Raw genomic sequence first — 17,227 nt, forward strand, 5'->3', positions numbered from 1 at the left:
ATCAAGCCTAGCCCCTATCCTCTCCTCCCAGGGATGAAAGTAATTTCCCCTAGGCAGATTAGAGGCTGCTATGAAATGTTGATCCCTCCACATTGTATTTCGGAGCCTTTCCTGTTGCAGGCACTGCCCACACATGTGAGGTGCCATTTTTAGGAGAAGAGTGGAAGTAGGTTTGTGGCTCCTGTAGATTCCAGAACTTTCCAACACATACATGTGAGAAAAATGTGTTTTTTGGTCAAAGTTTGAGCCACACAAGTCACCCCATTATTTATTTTTCTATATGTCTAGTTTAAAAAAAATGACAAGTTTGCTAGGCTTCCCTAGGTGCCGGCTGAGCTATAGCTCAAAATCCACAGCTACCCATTTTGTAAAATATGGGTCAGTTTTGAGTGGAAAAATGTAATATAAACATGATGCGTTATCTGTCGTAGGTGCTAGGCTACCCACAGTAGTGAGGTAGCATTTTTATAAGAAGACACAAGTGAATGCTGAGTGGAAGGACATTTGTGGCACCCCACTGATTTCAGAACTTTCCATCACATAAATGTGAGTAAATTCGTTTTTTAGTCAAAGTTAGAGGTTTGCAATGGATTCTGAGTAAAACAGTCTGGTGAGTGGCATGCAAGTCACCCGTATCAAGCATTTCCTTAGGTGTCTATTTTTCAAAACGGTACAGGTTTGCAAGGTTTTCTCAGGTGCCGGCTGAACTAGGCCCAAAATCCACAGCTACCCACATTGCAAAACAAGGGCCACTTGTTTTGAAGAAAAATGTGTTGCATCAATGTTGCATTTTGGCCCATTTCCTGTTGCAGGTACCAGGCCTACCTGCAGAAGTGTGGTACTATTTTTCTCAAAAGACATTTGGGACCATCGAATAGTATGCTATTTATTATTCCCAATTGGGTTAGCTTGCATTTGTGCCTTCCAAATATAAGCCAAGGTTTGAAAAAAAGATTACATTTTTTAAAGTCATGTGCTCACACAGGTACCCACAAATTCAGAGATGTACAAATAATCACTGCTTCTAAACTCCATATTTTCTGCCCATTTCAGAAATACATAGGTTACCTTGATACCCATTTTTCACGCTACATATTTCACCATATGAATATGTCTACACTCAGTAGACAATGAAAAACCATTGTACGGTGCAGCTCAGTTGTTAGCTCTGCATACCTTGGGTTCTTAGAGAACCTTCCAACCCTAAATAGCTCAACAACAAAAAGGGTCTAGCACACGTAATGGTACATTGCTTTTGTAAATTAGCCATTTTGACAAACAAATTACAGATGAAAACATTTTCACAAATCTCTGTTTTTTTTAGTCGTTTTCAATATTTATTTATTTCAACAGTTAATTTCTTTGTGAAAGCCTTGAGGGATCTACATATATGATCCCTTGCTGAATTGGCATTTTTCCTACTTTTTAGAAATATATAGCTTTCCTCGATAATCCATGGGTTTCACACAGAAAGTAAGTTTAAAGCACAAAAATAGGAAAATGGACTACCTCTTTGAAAAATGCCAAATCTGTGGTAAAAAAATCGTTTTCTTTCCTATTTTTCCTAAATAACAAAGTTTAGCCATTTTTTGGCTATTTTCTCAGTCTCCTCCAAGAGAATCCACTAAACCTGGGCACCTGAGGAATCCCCAGCATGTTGGAAAAAAAGGACTCACATTTTGTGCAGATAGTTTATGTGAACAAAATGTTATGGAGGCAAAAGTGCAAACTACCCCAAATAGCAAAAAAAAAGTCTTAGAACTGGATGTGGGGAGGCCTACCCGCAGAGGGTTAAAGAGCCATTGGCGGGGGCAGATGAGGACTCGGCCACCACAGCTGAAAGGCCTGCTCCCCCACGAGACTTTATTGGCACGTCAATTGAGTGATGTTTACAAGCATTATGTATCCTGTATGTAACTTCTATCATGAATTAATGGAAACTGTTAGAACTGGCTATTTCTGGTTGGCTAAGGCTGATGCCAAAGCTAGGCAGAAACCACCATTCTAGTCAGGGCAAGGGAGTCACACGCCAAGATAACCCCTGCTCACCCCCTTGGTAGCTTGGCACGAGCAGACCGGCTTATCCCGGAGGCAATGTGTAAAGCATTTGCGCCAGCACACGACAGGAACTCCACACAAGGTTATATAAAAATAACTTCTGTAATGTAAAAACACATCAGATAGAAGTCACACATGTACATTGTGCCAACTGGCACGGCCAATATTCACAAGGGATTATTTACAGGACAGGGCCACATGGGCCACTGTCAGTTTCAACACTTTTAGAAATAGGACTTCTAGAACTTAGAATAAGTATAGCACAAAATAACAGTTATAGATCACATCCAGTAACTACTGGGAACAGGTAAGTACCACCTACGCAACCCTAAACACCTTAGGAGAAATGTCACGCAGGGAACCAGGACCTCACTAGGACCACCTGTACTGGAAAGAACAACCACCTAAGAATAAAATACATTTAGGGGTATAGGTAAGAACACATTACACATGGTGCAAAACCAACATTTAGAGGTGTAGGGAAGGAAAAACAAATGATGCATAAAACATACATTCAGCGGTGTAATAACATGGCACATGAAGCTTCAATCACACATTCAGAGGTACCGGAGAAAAACACATGATGCCTAAAACCTTCAGAGGTGTAAGGAAGGAAAAACACATGATGCATAAACCAACACATTGAGAGGTGTAAAATCCAGGAAGACACATGATGCATAAAAACATTCAGAGGTGCTAGAACATAACTCAATAGCGCAAAAACACATGATGCCTAAAAACATTCAGAGGTGTAATAAACCACACAATTGCGCAAAACTTACATAGGCCACCACTTGTGGCAGTCCCTAGGCCAACTGGCCTTGTTGGGGCTAGGACGCCCGTGTCCAAATGTCAGGGGCCTAAATGGTGCAGCTGCCCACATATTGCTGGGCAGCTGGGAATCAATAATGATTGGGCCATGTGGGAGCCACACAGGCTCTGAACAACTTGTGTCCCCCAAGAGCCTCACTGGGATCTAAACATCCATGTGGGCAGGAGCCTCTCAAGGCTCAACGAATATGCCCCCACGAGCCTCTCTGGGTTCCAAAAAGAATGCCCCCAGAGCCTATCTAGGCTCTAAACACAACTGGGGACGGGGAGCCTCTCGGGCTCTTCAACAATTCTGCCACCGTCATTAGAGTCCCTCGGCGGGGACTCAGAAACACAGAGATGCCACCTCGAGCCTCGCCAGCTCATAATTACAACTGCCCCCTGGTAGGGGGAATCCCTTGCGGACTCACAAGCACCAATGCCCCCGGGAGCCTTCTCAGGCTCTAAATCAACAATGGCCACGGGCGCTGGGGACTCGGAGCCTCGCAGGCTCTGCATAATATACTGCCACTGGGGGGGGGGGAACGGTCACTGTCAATGTGCCTTAGCGCCCCCCTCTCCCTACGAGCCCACCACGGGCCCCCCACTCACCGGGACATTGGGCGGGGGCTCCTCCTCCGCTGCTTGGGCTGAAGCTTCTTCTTCACCTCAGAGCTCCGCCCACGTCCGGGCGTTTGGTTCCTGGCTTCCTGAACCTAGGCCGCCAATGGCAGCGCGGCCCTTGGTGGCTAGGGCAGAAATGAAGCGCTCACAGGTGCTTGGAAGGAAAGTAAAGCGCTCCCCGGTGCTTTGAGGACAGTACAGCGCTCCCAAGCGCTGTGGGACAAAATAAAGCGCTCTCCCAGCGCTATAAGCAATAAAGCAGCCCCCATGAGTGAAGGGGGCAGGAGAGCCAGGCCAAGGGGTACCCAAAAGTCCTGGAGGAGTAAAAGTGGAGCAAAACAGCTCCCTGCAAAGAAGAGTCCTCCAGCATCAATCAGGAATCCAGGGGCTGGTCAGGGCTCAGGGATGCACGCCTTCCCCTGAGCCCAAGCAGCAGCACGCCCCTTGCAGGATTCAAGTCCAAAAACAAGAACCTTTTTAGAGTGTCACAGCACCCTTTTTATACCCAAAATCCTTTGTCTAAAGGGTGCAGGCAGTGTGAGAACCAGCTATAACTGGTTATGGGGAATTCCTTTCACTGGCCAGGCTAGGGACATCAGACGCACCCCAGGGGGTGGAGCCAGCATTGTGTGGGGAAAACTCAGCCTCATTCAGGACCCTCAAACCAGACGGTCAATCCACAAGCAGGCCCAGGCTCACTCCTCCCCTCACATCAGCATGCTAAACACTCCATTCACCACCGGGGCAGACCCTCCCAGACTCTTGGAGCAAGGCTCACCAGCCAGCCTCAGCCAATCACACGCCAGACACAAATTACACAAATATGCCAACTTCTAAAAGTGGCACTTCTACACTAGATACAATCATGCCTCATATACCATTGTGCAGCATTCAATCTCACGAGTTTGCACATACCAAACTCAACCCTGCACTCCCCACACATCAGGAACTACCATGGGCATACATATTCCCCATTCATTCCTATGGGAGGGCAGGTCACTCACCACACATACACAGAGAGCTCACGCACTTTACACTGTACCACAGTGAAAAAGTGCGCAGAGGCCTAAAATCACCACCACCAGGTTCAAGAAACAGGCTAGGAAAAAGCAAAAAGTCTCGGGGTGAACCTGCCAAAAGGGCCGGGTCCAACACAACCCCCTTCCAGCCAAAGCACAGGGTAGACCAATCACTCCACTGATGGGCTTCCCTGCTTTGGGTGACAAAACACGGACACAGACCCGTACGGCAGGGACACCTTCCGGTTTTTCACCACTCTGAACCCACATTGTTTCCTCCAAACAAGAACTCTCTGACCCAACTAGGATACCCCACTGGTACTCTCTAGCGGTCCACGGCCAGGACCAGGCCCAAAGCCATCCAAATATCACACGTCCTGACCAATCCAAAGAGGGGGGGGCAGTAACCCCTAGCACACAATAGCCATTCTCCACTCTCCCTCTCAGGGTAGCTACAACTACCACTGATCCTTCAACCTAGGGACCATACCCTCAGGCTGACCAGAGGTCACGGGCATGAATGCCCCACCCTACTTCTACTTCTGGGTTTCCGCACCCTCACAGGGAAGCACTCACCAGAACACAATTCTCCTACCAGATCAGGACCTCACTCCCTCACTGGTCTACCACCTGGAGACTATTTCACTTCTGAGGTACAAAGCACACAGCACAGTTCCTCTTCAAGCAGGTGGGGGGACACAGCACACAGCAAAGTCCCCTTTCCTCTACCTTAGTGGAAACAACAAACTGCAGGTGAGCCCCAGATCACACAGCAAGGGCAGCCCCCTCAGTCTCTCTCTGGGAGGGCAGGTCACTCACCACACATACACAGCGAGCTCACACACTTTACACTGTACCACAGTGAAAAAGTGCGCAGAGGCCTAAAATCACCACCACCAGGTTCCAGAAACAGGCTAGGAAAAAGCAAAAAGTCTCAGGGTGAACCTGCCAAAAGGGCCGGGTCCAACAAAAACCATAATTGAAGTTTCAAAGTAGCAACAGTTTTTCTTCAGTAAATTGAAAAAAAAATACTGCTTCTGTCATTCACTCCCAACAAAAACCCCAAGTGCCCTTTTTGTATGGATCACCCCACAGCTATTTCCCCAATGCTGACGGTTATGACTCTGAAAATGCACTGGTGCCTGTTAACCAGGTCCCAGTGCCAGCGCTCTCTCCCTAAATATGGTGAATGTGAATTGGTATCAAGAATTGTCCCTGGTAATTGATACCAGCGGTACCCAGGGCATGGGAGTTAAAGGAGTCACCAGGGCCTGAAGCACTGTTTGCGCCACCCATAGTGATCCAAGTAAACGGATGAAAGCAGGTCTGCCATTGCTGACCACAGGAGCATGCAAACTCATCCACATTGACTTTGCTCTCACCATGTGTGGCAAACTCAAAGCACTATTTTCATAAATGCTATTCACCCCTAAGGGAGGCTTCTTGAGCCCAGGAGGCAGGGCCCTTTATATTAAAGATGTGGACATATAAGTGCAAGCTTATATATATGTATAGTGGCCTTTTCTATTAGGGGCTACTATACGCAAACATGGGCTGGGACCTGAACATCCCAAGGTCACCAACTCCATTATCGCCGCTGAAATATGTCATGGTTGGTACCAAACGACTTGTCTGATTAAACCTGACTTTATTCAAAAATCAGATTTAGTGTGACATGCACCTAGGTGGCTACCTTGGAGGTTTCCCACTTGGTTTCCTCAGCTTTTCCTGTGTCCTGGCTGGCAGCCTGCAGCTGCTGCCGCCAAGACAGGAATCTGACCCCCTGCCAGGAGGTGTGAACAAAGGCCTGCCTCTAAGGCAGGTGTCACATCCCTCCCTGACAGGATGGTTAGTGAAGTGGTACATCAAGGTGGTGAGCTTCAAAGCCTGCATCACCTCTGATATGCAATCAGGCTATCTCCCAAAAGAGGACAAAGCCATCCCTCTGCCCCAAGGTACTTTTGTACCTGGGCAGATGAGAAAATATAGGCAGTCAGGAGGCGTACCCTCTAGAGTCTAGAAGGTTAGTCACACTTCTAAGGTGGGCTGTACACCTGAGGATGGGGTCTGGAATTGCTGGAAGGAGAGGATAGAGGGTTCTGGGTGGGAAAGGTGACACCCCTCACCCGGATGTGGTCATCTCATGAGCCAATTAGTCGCTGGGGTTAGTAGCCCAAAGGCTACTTGCACTCACACCCCTACTGCCCCTAAATCTAAGATTTAAGGGGCACCCTGGCCCCAGAACTTCAGATCTGATTTAACTTGCAGCAAAGAGGAGACCTGAGTTGGTGATTTCAGGAACAGCACAAAGCAAATGCGCAATAACCTGCACTTGGGCAACTACCATACAACTGCACACTGTGACTCGCCCTGGACCAGAGAACGGTTCCAAAAGTATGTGGAACTTCTCTGAGCACCAAGAGCAACTCCAAAACTCCCTTCGATAAGAGGAACTAGTCCCCTGCAACCACAGTTATCAAAGGCTCCCTGAACCAAAGAATCACTGGCCTTCGGCCCATCAAAGGAAAACCCTAAATTGAATGGACTAGTGTATTGTGCGCATTTGTAGTCCTGACCTCCAGAAATTGTCAGGTGGCAACCGTTTTCTCCGGACTCTAGTACATCGAAATATCCTGAAACTGAGCTTAATTTAATTTAAAGGAGCTTGTAGAGCGCCTGGTGACGCCTCCCGGCGTGTCCCCGCGCTGTGGAGAAAGTGTGAAGAGGTGTGAAGGAGAAACCCATCACCCAGTAAAGAGGCACGTTTTCAATTTCTTCCTAAACAGGATTTCATTATTCTCCATCCTGATATCCAAAGGAAGGAGGTTCCATTTCCTGGCCGCTAAAGTCCGGAAAGATCTGCCTCCCATTCTCGCTTTTTTGGGGCATGAAGTTCTAAGCAGGCCCATACCTTTAGATCTGAGCGACCTGTTAGGTTCGTAAACAGAAGCCAGATCCGACATGTAGGCCGGTGCTCTAAGATGAATTATTTTATGGCACCAAAGCATAGCTTTAAAGTCAATCCTCCTCCTGATAGGCAGCCAGTGGAGGGCTACCAGAGAGGGGCGTGATGGTGCTCGACGAGGGAGCCTTAGGACCAGGCGAGCTGCCGAATTCTGTAACACCTGCAGCTTTTTAATATTTTTCTCAGCTTAATGCTGGCATTGCTTGTTGGTGGCCAGTCTGGCAACCACTACCTTTGCTAGATGCTGCACCTCAAATGAATCCTGCAGCATCGTCAGCTCGCAACCTCAGCAGACTGTTGTCTAACTTAAGCATCACATTTTCTCACCAGCACCATCTAAGTGGTAAACCAGCAATCCAGCGGCTCCCACTACAGCACCAAGGACAGCCAGGACATATCTGCACCGGGGCCAAGTAAAATTGAACTGACTGCCGAAGCTTGGTCCTGGGACCCGCATCAGCTTAACCCCCAGTGATTTCCACTGGACTCAACCTGCATGTGACTGAATGATTGTCACTAGCTGATTCCTCCATTGACCGAACATTAACGTTTTGATGTAAGGAATTGAACTGTTTTACTTTTTCTTCACAAATCTATAACTCCGGTTATATTTATCTGATTGTGTTCATATGGGTGCCTAAATGTTTATACAAATCAGCTCTATTTTTTATTATAAATTGTTGTTGCATTTCTTCCGAGTCATGTCATTTATTTACAGCCCATGTTGGTGCTCTGAAATGCTGTTCCTCTAGTAAAGATTGACTGCTCTGTGCCACACTACCAGGACTGAGCTTGGGATTTATTAGTGTGAATCCATAGGACCCAGATTGGGGTATTGTGAGAGTGTTGCATAATTAAGCCTAACCAGCTTCAATGCATACTCCACTTTCGTACAAACACCGTTTCAAACTGATATCATAATCAAGGACAATATGAACATAAAAGTGAGTTTTACACTTACAGGGAAACCTACTACAGAATGTTATTGCCATCAAACACCTGAGGCAACAATCATGATATCTCTGGTGCAACCAACAAAATGTTCCAAGATGACGTCCTGAGTTTTGTGCTGCACACGGGTATTCTAGACGACATCAGAGAATCTGCTAACAATACTTCTACAGCAACAACAAAACCAAGCAAAATGCTTAAAGAAATTTGGCATTCTTCTGGGGGCAAAGTAAAAATACATTGTTTGTGTTGTGGGCTTCCAGGCCTGGAGCAGATATTTGAATAGCAGTTTGTGTAAAATTTGCTGTATTTTGTATTCATAGTAGTTCTCTATTTGATGTAAAAAACAATTCTGTATACGTCATTAACAATTTTTTGATGAGTTGACAATTTTCTATTTGTTTGTGTTATATTTCAGAGGAGATAAAATATGTATGTTTAATGTTTTTTATCACTTATTTGACAGTCTTGGCAATCAAGGGGTCCATTTGGATGGCGGGCGGACTTTGCCCGCTCGCCACCCCCATGCAAAACGGGACCGCCCGCCATCGGAGCGGCGGTCCCGCCTTGGCCATTCGGATGCGCCCACCACACTGGCGGGCGCATCCTGTATTTTTACCATTGCCCGCCGCAATGGTAAACATGCACGTTGTGCATTTCAAAGCACAACATGACAGGCACCGCGCCTGCCATGTTGCACTTTGTAATGCGGGGGAGTACCATAGGTACCCCCATGTGCACCCTCCTACCCCCCCCCCCCCGGAGTCCCAGGGGGCCTGCAACTGCCCCCGCAGGGAGTCTTCGCTTGCCTTTCCGTGGTGGCATTCCCCAAAGCCCATCATAATATGGCTGGCGGTGTCTAATAGACACCGCCACCATATTAAACATTTCCGCCCGGGTCGCAAGGAGACCGGGGCGGAAAATCGGCAGACGGTCTTTCCGTCCGCCGCGGTCCCCTCTGCCATACTAATATGGCGGGGGGAAATGGGTGGCGGGCGGCAAAGGATGTCGTCCTAATGGGCCCCAAAGTACTCTTCAGGTTGTTAAAACTACGGGTGAAGAAGAGTTACAGTAGCCATACAAATGTCGATAGGAAAACAGATCCCTTCATGTTGAAGGTAGTCACAATGAAGGCAGCAAGTGAGAAATCAGTGAGAAGGAGAACTAGGGCAGCCATCTTTGAAAGGTGCAATGAATGCTGTTAATAATAAACAGAATAAATTAGAAACAAGTAAGAACAGACGTTTAAAGAGCAGGAATGCTCAACAAGCATTTGCTTTGCTGTACAGCATCGTGAAGAAGTGCATGCATGTGTCATTAAATGTGCGGGCAGCATTTTTAAAATGTTATATTTACCATTCCGAGATGGATCAGTACATTTTTAAAAAGGAATAGACGTAGCATAAAAGCTCTTTTCATGAGAGGAAGCCAGCAGCAATTTACTGCCTAGGCATTTAAATAAATTAATCAATTAGTAAGCAAATAAAAATATTAGGAAACAAAAAGATGTGTGTGTGGGGGGCAATGGGGGTGGTGTGGGTGGCAAAAGGGAGCACATGAGGGTGGGGAGGGATGCACATGAGCACATGAGCATGAAGGCAACACGGAGCGCAGGGGTGTTTGTTTGGCGGCAGAGAAGCATACTAGGGAGAGAGCTGTAAAACATATGAACTCATGGAGTGCATAAGCAAAGAGAAAAAAGTAGTTCCCTAAAATGAGCAGTGGATGGGTATTGGTCAGCCAATCAAAAGAATAGTAGAGAGGCTATGTTCTAGGGTTGTGGCTAACATAAGATAGAACAAGATGAGGTGAGTGAGCAGGCACTCATCAACCAGGGCTGGACTCACCGTACCAGGCATCGGGTGTTTCCCAGGGAGGCTCGAAGGGGGGGGGGCCTGTTTTGCAGCATTGGCGGACTATTTTGCTAGTCGAGGTCGGTTTTACAGCTGAGCAGCAATATCGGCCTCCAGTAACCAAAGCAACAGTGCTCACACTTGCGGCCCCCCAGTCCCCAAAAGCTGGTCCAACAAAATTTCCAGGGCTGCTTTGAAGTCCCAAAATGACTCTGTAATCACCTGACATGGTTTTTGACTTGATACTCAGACATGTACTGTTAATACTTCACCAACTGCTGCTTCCTAAGCTGAAAGAACCACCGCCCTCCATGGCATATGCTGGTCATCTGATGCTCTTCTATGACCAGTCTCAGGGTCTGTCAACATTGTAGTATTTCTCTCAACGTAAATCCGTTTCATGCTCTCCACCTTCGTCCCATTTTACTTCTAACCAGATACTCACACAGACTCCCCTGGCGGATGTCTGTCCGCGTCGCTCCGCCGATGATAAACTGAGGGTTTCTGGTGATTTCCTGTGAAAGAAGAAAAACAGAAGTGTTAGCAAGTACCTGCATGGATCAGAATTAAACTTTCAAATATTCAGCACAATTTACACTTCATGAACGATTTAGCTAAAAATTCGAGATGTCTCACATTGATCTATGACGACGAAGAGAAGGTAAACAGCAGGCTGTGACTACTCTGGCCTGATCACCCTGTGTATGTGTCTACCAGTCTCACTAAGAACAATCAACCATAAACATAGTCATATTTACAGATTTTTAGAACACTCACTTTCCTCATCCAAGATACTGACACATAACCTCAGGTTTGTTTACATCTGAGCAGAACATGGAAGACTGTAGTGAAAGAGCAGATTGAACTCAAATTCCCCAAAAAAGGCAAATTGTAATACTGAAGCGGAATTGTAGAAGCAGCATGCTGTTTGATATGTTACCATAGATACTAAGGGCCAGATGTACGACCCTTTTTTGTTGCCCGCAATGGGAGATCCTCCGCAAAAAAGGGTAACAACATGTTCAAATGCTATTTTGCGAGTCACTCACTCGCAAAACAGCATTTGCGACTCTCACAATTAGGAAGGGGCGTCCCTTCCTAATTGCGAGTCAACATTCTATGTACTAATGTTTTGCAGCCGCAAAACACAGTTTACCACCTACTTCAAGTAGGTGGTAAACTACTCGAAAGGGAAAGGGGTACCCAGGGGACCCTTTCCCCTTTGTGAGTATGTGGGAAAATACTTTTTAAGAGCAGGCAGTGGTCCCTGAGACCACCTGCCCTTAAATAATATTATTATTATTTTTTTTTAAACCTTTATTGTACAGTTCAATAAATTACAAGCACGGGCCAACAACCGCAGGGGCCGGCCGCAAAACAAGAATACGATCCAATGTATTATCGAACGACACAGCTCTTCAGCTGACAATCCTGAGGTCCGGCAGCAAATCAGGATAAACATTGTATTGAACTTATAACACGTTGCAGGATAAGACAAAGGTTTCATTTTATGTTTAACCCCCCCCCCCCCACCAGAAAAGCAAGGAAAAAGGAACAGACATATCTGGTGCCATACCTTCAAACACAATGATAAAGTGAGCGGGTGAAAATAGAATAGTCACATCAATTTAAAGAGAACGACCTAGACGCCTGCGCTAGCAAGCACAAGACAGGATATACGACCAAGCGATCTATAACAGAACGCAGCCGCCCGCACTCAGACCCCGCCCACCCATTGACACCAGGATAGAAAAGGAAGTACGGTTACCAGATACTGGAATAAATACGTTCAAGATAATTCACCCACGTTATGCATATAAAGAGACCAAAAGAAAATAAAGGACAGAGAAAACATAAAAGAAAGGACACGGACAAAATAATAAACACATTCTCCCACCCTGCACCCCTGTATATGGCTCTCGCCTAACCCCAACTAGCAGTGTGCCTGTCGCCCCAGCTAACTAAGTTCTAAAAGAAGAAAAAGAGAAAGAGTGGAGGAGGATAGTTCCAAACAGGCTCCCGGTCCTCTTCCCCCCGCCAGAAACAGTAACCCGTGAGATAAAGCAACAGTCTAACCAATAATGAAAAGAAAACAGATCAGGGGAGCACTTGAAAACACCGCCTGGCCTCCCGTGTGCCCAACAGTATAAATCCCACCTCCAAGAGGACCCTAATACTAACCCTAGGCCATACATCTCAGCCCTGACCCTTCCGCACCATCATACTTACCCCTCCTAGTAGAACCACTGAGTCGACACATCAGCCGCATGCCAAGAGAGTTCAAAAAGTGAGTGTCCGAGACAAATCCAAAACCTAGGATCCTGAACAACCCCATCAGCAGCGAAACTCTGCTTTCTCCACAGCCACACCGCAGCCATGGGGGAACAGGATGAAGAGAAGGCACCAATACATTCAGCGACAGGAAACTCAAGGAAAAAAACGTCAGTCAAGTCTTGCACCCACAAAGGAGACGATGCACACTGCAGAACGTTCTAGGCATTAGGGTCACAATCTTCCGATGCACGGACCAAGGGCTCCAAGCACTCTTGTAGCACAAGGACATTGGAAAAACCCATGGCGGTCTCAGGTGTCGTAGCCGGGCGCAGGTCTTGTTGCGAAACAGGGTCCGGTCCCGCAAATCCTTTATCCGTTAAGCCCGCAATCATTCTGCCCATCAGGGCGTTCATACGAGCGTGAAACGCCCCGATGGCTGCCATTACTGTAGCAAGCGACGGCTCACGCTCAGTCCGGTTCATCACTCCACTCACCGAAGCGAACATTTACGTACCCTCCAGAGACCCCGGGCTCTCCGGGGGGAGCGGACAATAGCAGTGCGGATGGCTTTAGAGGGTGGCCGCACACTTCCTACTGCTGCAAACAGTACCCCGCTGCCGCAGGCGGAGGCCCCGACCACCGAGCCCCGGCGGGGGCCAAACTGGGTCCACGGGACGAGGACCTCCGCCCACAGCCTCAGTATTGCCGCTGCACTTCTCTCACCAAAGTTGAACACTCCAAAGTGATTGCCATCAAAATTGGGCTTACAATACTTTCACCGCTGTAGACCGGACCCATGTTGTTCAACTGCAGCCCGGCCAGACCAAAACTCGAGACCCCGGCTTTCCAGCTGAACTAGGCCTCAAACTTCAATTCGACATAACTTCGTCAAATCAGCGAATTAAGTTTCCGGGATAGCACCATCAGAGCCCACATGGATTCGTACACCTTGAGGTCGGGCGCAAAATCAGGATTTTCATCTGGATCATCTGGCGGGGGACGGAGGTCGACGGATCCGGGAGCCTAGGCAGCCATCTTGTTTGCGAGCGTAGCTCCTCCTCATTTATCTTTTTTAAATGCATCTTGTTTTCCTTTAAGGCAAACGAGCTGTGTTTTAAAAAAAACTGTTTTATTAAAAAAGCAGTCCCAGACATGGTGGTCTGTTGACCCCAGCAGGCAAACATCCCTGGGAGGGCTGGCATTCCCAATGGACTCACAAATTGCGATAGGCTCATTAATATTAATGAGCCTCTCAATTTGCGACCCCACTGGGAATTGGGAAACTGTGAAATAACACTGTTGTACATTTCATTTAGCGCTTTGCAATTTGCGACTTGTAATGAGTTGTACATCTGGCCCTTAGTTTGTTATATGAAGTAAAAGATAAGCCGTCCCCGCACTTCCCAACAGGCAAACAGAGACAACGCGAATCCCAAAGTTCAGGCAAGGTTCTTTATTCGTTACAGAGCTCGCAAATCTGATGCGTTTCGGGCGGATGCCCTTGCTCACAGACAGTCAGATCTTGGCCCGACATTTTTTAAAATATGCTTTGGTGTGCACCTCATGATGAAATACACATAAACAAGATACTATGCATAGGCTGACTGTGTTGGTTGTCGGTTAGTCTTTTTTCCAACTAGTCACAGATGGTTTGTAAATCCTGCTGACTATAGCAGGAGAAAAACATAATAAACATAAAACAAATCCAAGAACGACCATCAATAAAATGCATAAATGCAAAACTTCAATTCATGTATGAATAAACAAACTATGGGAAACGCTCAAGTGCATGACTGGCAACCATTAGTATTATATATTCATATGCCACTATATTGCTTCTAGCTTTTTGCTGCGCAAAAAACTGCAAATAAATATAAACGACATTAAGCAAAGAAATATGGCATACATATCCTGTATGTGATGCGATATATGCACAGAGGTTATTGAAATATGTGTAATATCACGCAATTCCTATTATAATGTGCAAAATATCACCTTTAACCCCTTGCGTGCTTCTGTCGGCCGTTGGCCAACGGGAGCACTACCTCGCTGGTGCTGCCGTCGGCCAACGGCCGACGGGGCCCGCCCATTTTGCAGAAGTGCCGCACTGCTGCAGAGTCGCGGCCGCAGGAAAGGGGTTGAAAGAACTAATGTGCAAATCAAGCCAGGTATGTAAACATATATACTTTCACTTTTTAGTAGCAGGAATAACCTCTGTACGTATATCGCCTCACATGCAGAATAAATCTAATGTGCAAATCAGGTCAGTTACGTAAACATATATACTTTCATGTGAAAATTACGCACATTTTTCGTAGCAGCAATAACCTCTGTGCATATATCGCATCACATACAGGATATGTATGCCATAAAACAGAGGGACCTCTGCAATATTACGCAAATCTAAATATTTGTATATCAGAATACAACATGAATCTAATGTGCAAATCAGAGCAAAAGAATCTAGAAACATGTGCAAAGATATGTGCAAATTTATGCAAAGTTGTTTTGAAAGCAATATATAATCTATACATCTATTGCTACACCTGGTAATGTAATTGTGCGGTGTCCCGATAGAATCTTATGACTGAGAAGTTCTTATCTAAAACATACTGATGCAGGGAGGCAGCCGAATTTAATCTATGTAGGAATTGAAAAAATTCCAAAAAGAAATTCATGCTAGATTCCAAAAATCAACCAATATATAATTGCCCGTCATGCAATTATAAAAAATTGTATAAATCCTCTGTTGTATTTAACCCGTTTGGCAATTTGCTGTCCAGTTCTAAAATAGTTTTAGATTCCAGTTGTCTAAGCATCTTATCTCTGTCCCCACCTCTGCGTGGTTTGGGAATCGCTGCCAATACAAAATAACTGAGCCACTGTAGATTATTCTTGTGTACTGACTTGAAGTGTCTTGCGACTGGGTACGTGCTATCGTTGTTAACGATTGCTCGTAGATGCTGGAGGATTCTGACATGCACCTGCAGCTTGGTGCTGCCCACATATCTCAAGCCGCAGGTGCATGTCAAAACATAGACAGCATATTCAGTTTTACAATTGTAATTACCTTCGATCTTGACCATTTCTTGGCTAAATGGGGTGGCATATTTTGTGGTATTGATTCCAAACCTGCAAGCCCTGCAGCTGGAACATTTTACAAACCCCGGCCGGGGTTGTAACCACGTTTGATCTTTACTGAGTTCAGGAAAACATTTTGTGATCTGTGCTCTCATTGATGGTCCTTTTCTGTACGTGATGGTGGGGGTATGGTGGGGGTATGGGGGAGCCTTGGCGCCCTAACCTCATCAGTAAGTAATATACAGCAGCTTTGTGTTAAAATGGCTCTGATTTTCCTCTCCTGATAGTTATAGGTTGTTACTAACCCTGGGCGTAGTACTTCGCTACGCCCACGGAGTGGACGTAGTGTTGCCTACTTCGCCATTTGCGTAGTAGGCAACACTACGCCCACTCCGTGGGCATAGCAAAGTTGCCCGCCACCCGCCTCCCTCCCGCCCTCCCTAAATACTTAAATAATGTTTTTAAAAAGAATAAACACCACTTACCTTGTCGGCTGCGTCTCTGGGCCTCCTCTGGTAACCGCGCCGCCATCTTGGATACTAATGCGCATGCGCGGCCGCCTGCGCATGCGCATTTCTCACGAGAAATGTCATCCGTGCTGCAGATACGCTTGAGCCTTAATAGCTCGCCAAAAGGGAAATTGCTGATGACATGTTTGGAATGGGCACTGCTGGCATGTAGGTTGGAATTACCCGCAGTGCTTTTCCTGTGGAGGGTAGTAGCTATTTGGCCTTCACGAATAAAAATGCTAACGTCTAAAAAGTCATCAATCCTATTAACAAATTCAATAGCACTTTTTTCGTCCCTTCTCCGTATAATAAAAACGTCATCAATATATTGCATCGATCCATTTTAAAACATGACTAGTAAAAACAGAGCTGTGGGTGCCCCTGACTATATATATATATATATATATATATATATATATATATATATATATATATATATACACATATACACATATATATATATACATATATATATATAAGTATGGGATGCGAACACTATTTAGCCCAGTACAAGTGCCATAGCTTTAACCTGGCCACGCTGCAAGTTGGTTTCCCAGTTGGGAATGTGAAGAAAACACCAACCAAATGGAACCACCAACCAGCAAGATGGGTACACTGCATGCTGGATAATGCAGTCCAAATGGTGGAGGCTCCAGTGATTCTGCGCAACGTTTTCCAGGTGCTCGATACTACTTCAGTAATTGGGGCCAATAAAAGATTCACTTGGGAGCTGCGAGCACCAGAGGCACTCTTAAAATTAAAGGGCATTTGATAAAGGATTAACTCCGAAACGTGTCATGCCTGTTTAATAAATGATTGTTTTATAAGCCCCGCTGTGTCGCCTTATCTACCACAACAGAAGAAGATTCCTTTGGAATATATATATATATATATATATATATATATATATATATATATATATATATATATATATATATATATATAAATATATATATATATATATATATACATATATATATATATATATATATATATATATATATATATATATATATATATATATATATATTTTTTTTGTCCACTGGGGGAAAAAACACAGGTTAAAGTATCATCATAGGGCAC

At 45.7% G+C, this 17,227-nt stretch overlaps 1 protein-coding gene across 1 annotated transcript in view; it reads right to left on the minus strand.

Moving 5' to 3' along the window:
- LOC147706808 (calpain-1 catalytic subunit-like) overlaps positions 1-17,227 on the minus strand; it is a 601,296-nt gene that overhangs the window by 515,231 nt on the left and 68,838 nt on the right. The window contains exon 2 of the mRNA XM_086925586.1: positions 10,726-10,795. Coding sequence (XP_086781712.1) covers positions 10,726-10,795 — 70 coding nt within the window. The remainder of the gene's footprint in view (positions 1-10,725; positions 10,796-17,227) is intronic.

This window comes from Lissotriton vulgaris, chromosome 6 (genome assembly GCF_964263255.1).
Source record: "Lissotriton vulgaris chromosome 6, aLisVul1.2, whole genome shotgun sequence".
Taxonomy (NCBI): Eukaryota; Metazoa; Chordata; class Amphibia; order Caudata; family Salamandridae; genus Lissotriton; species Lissotriton vulgaris.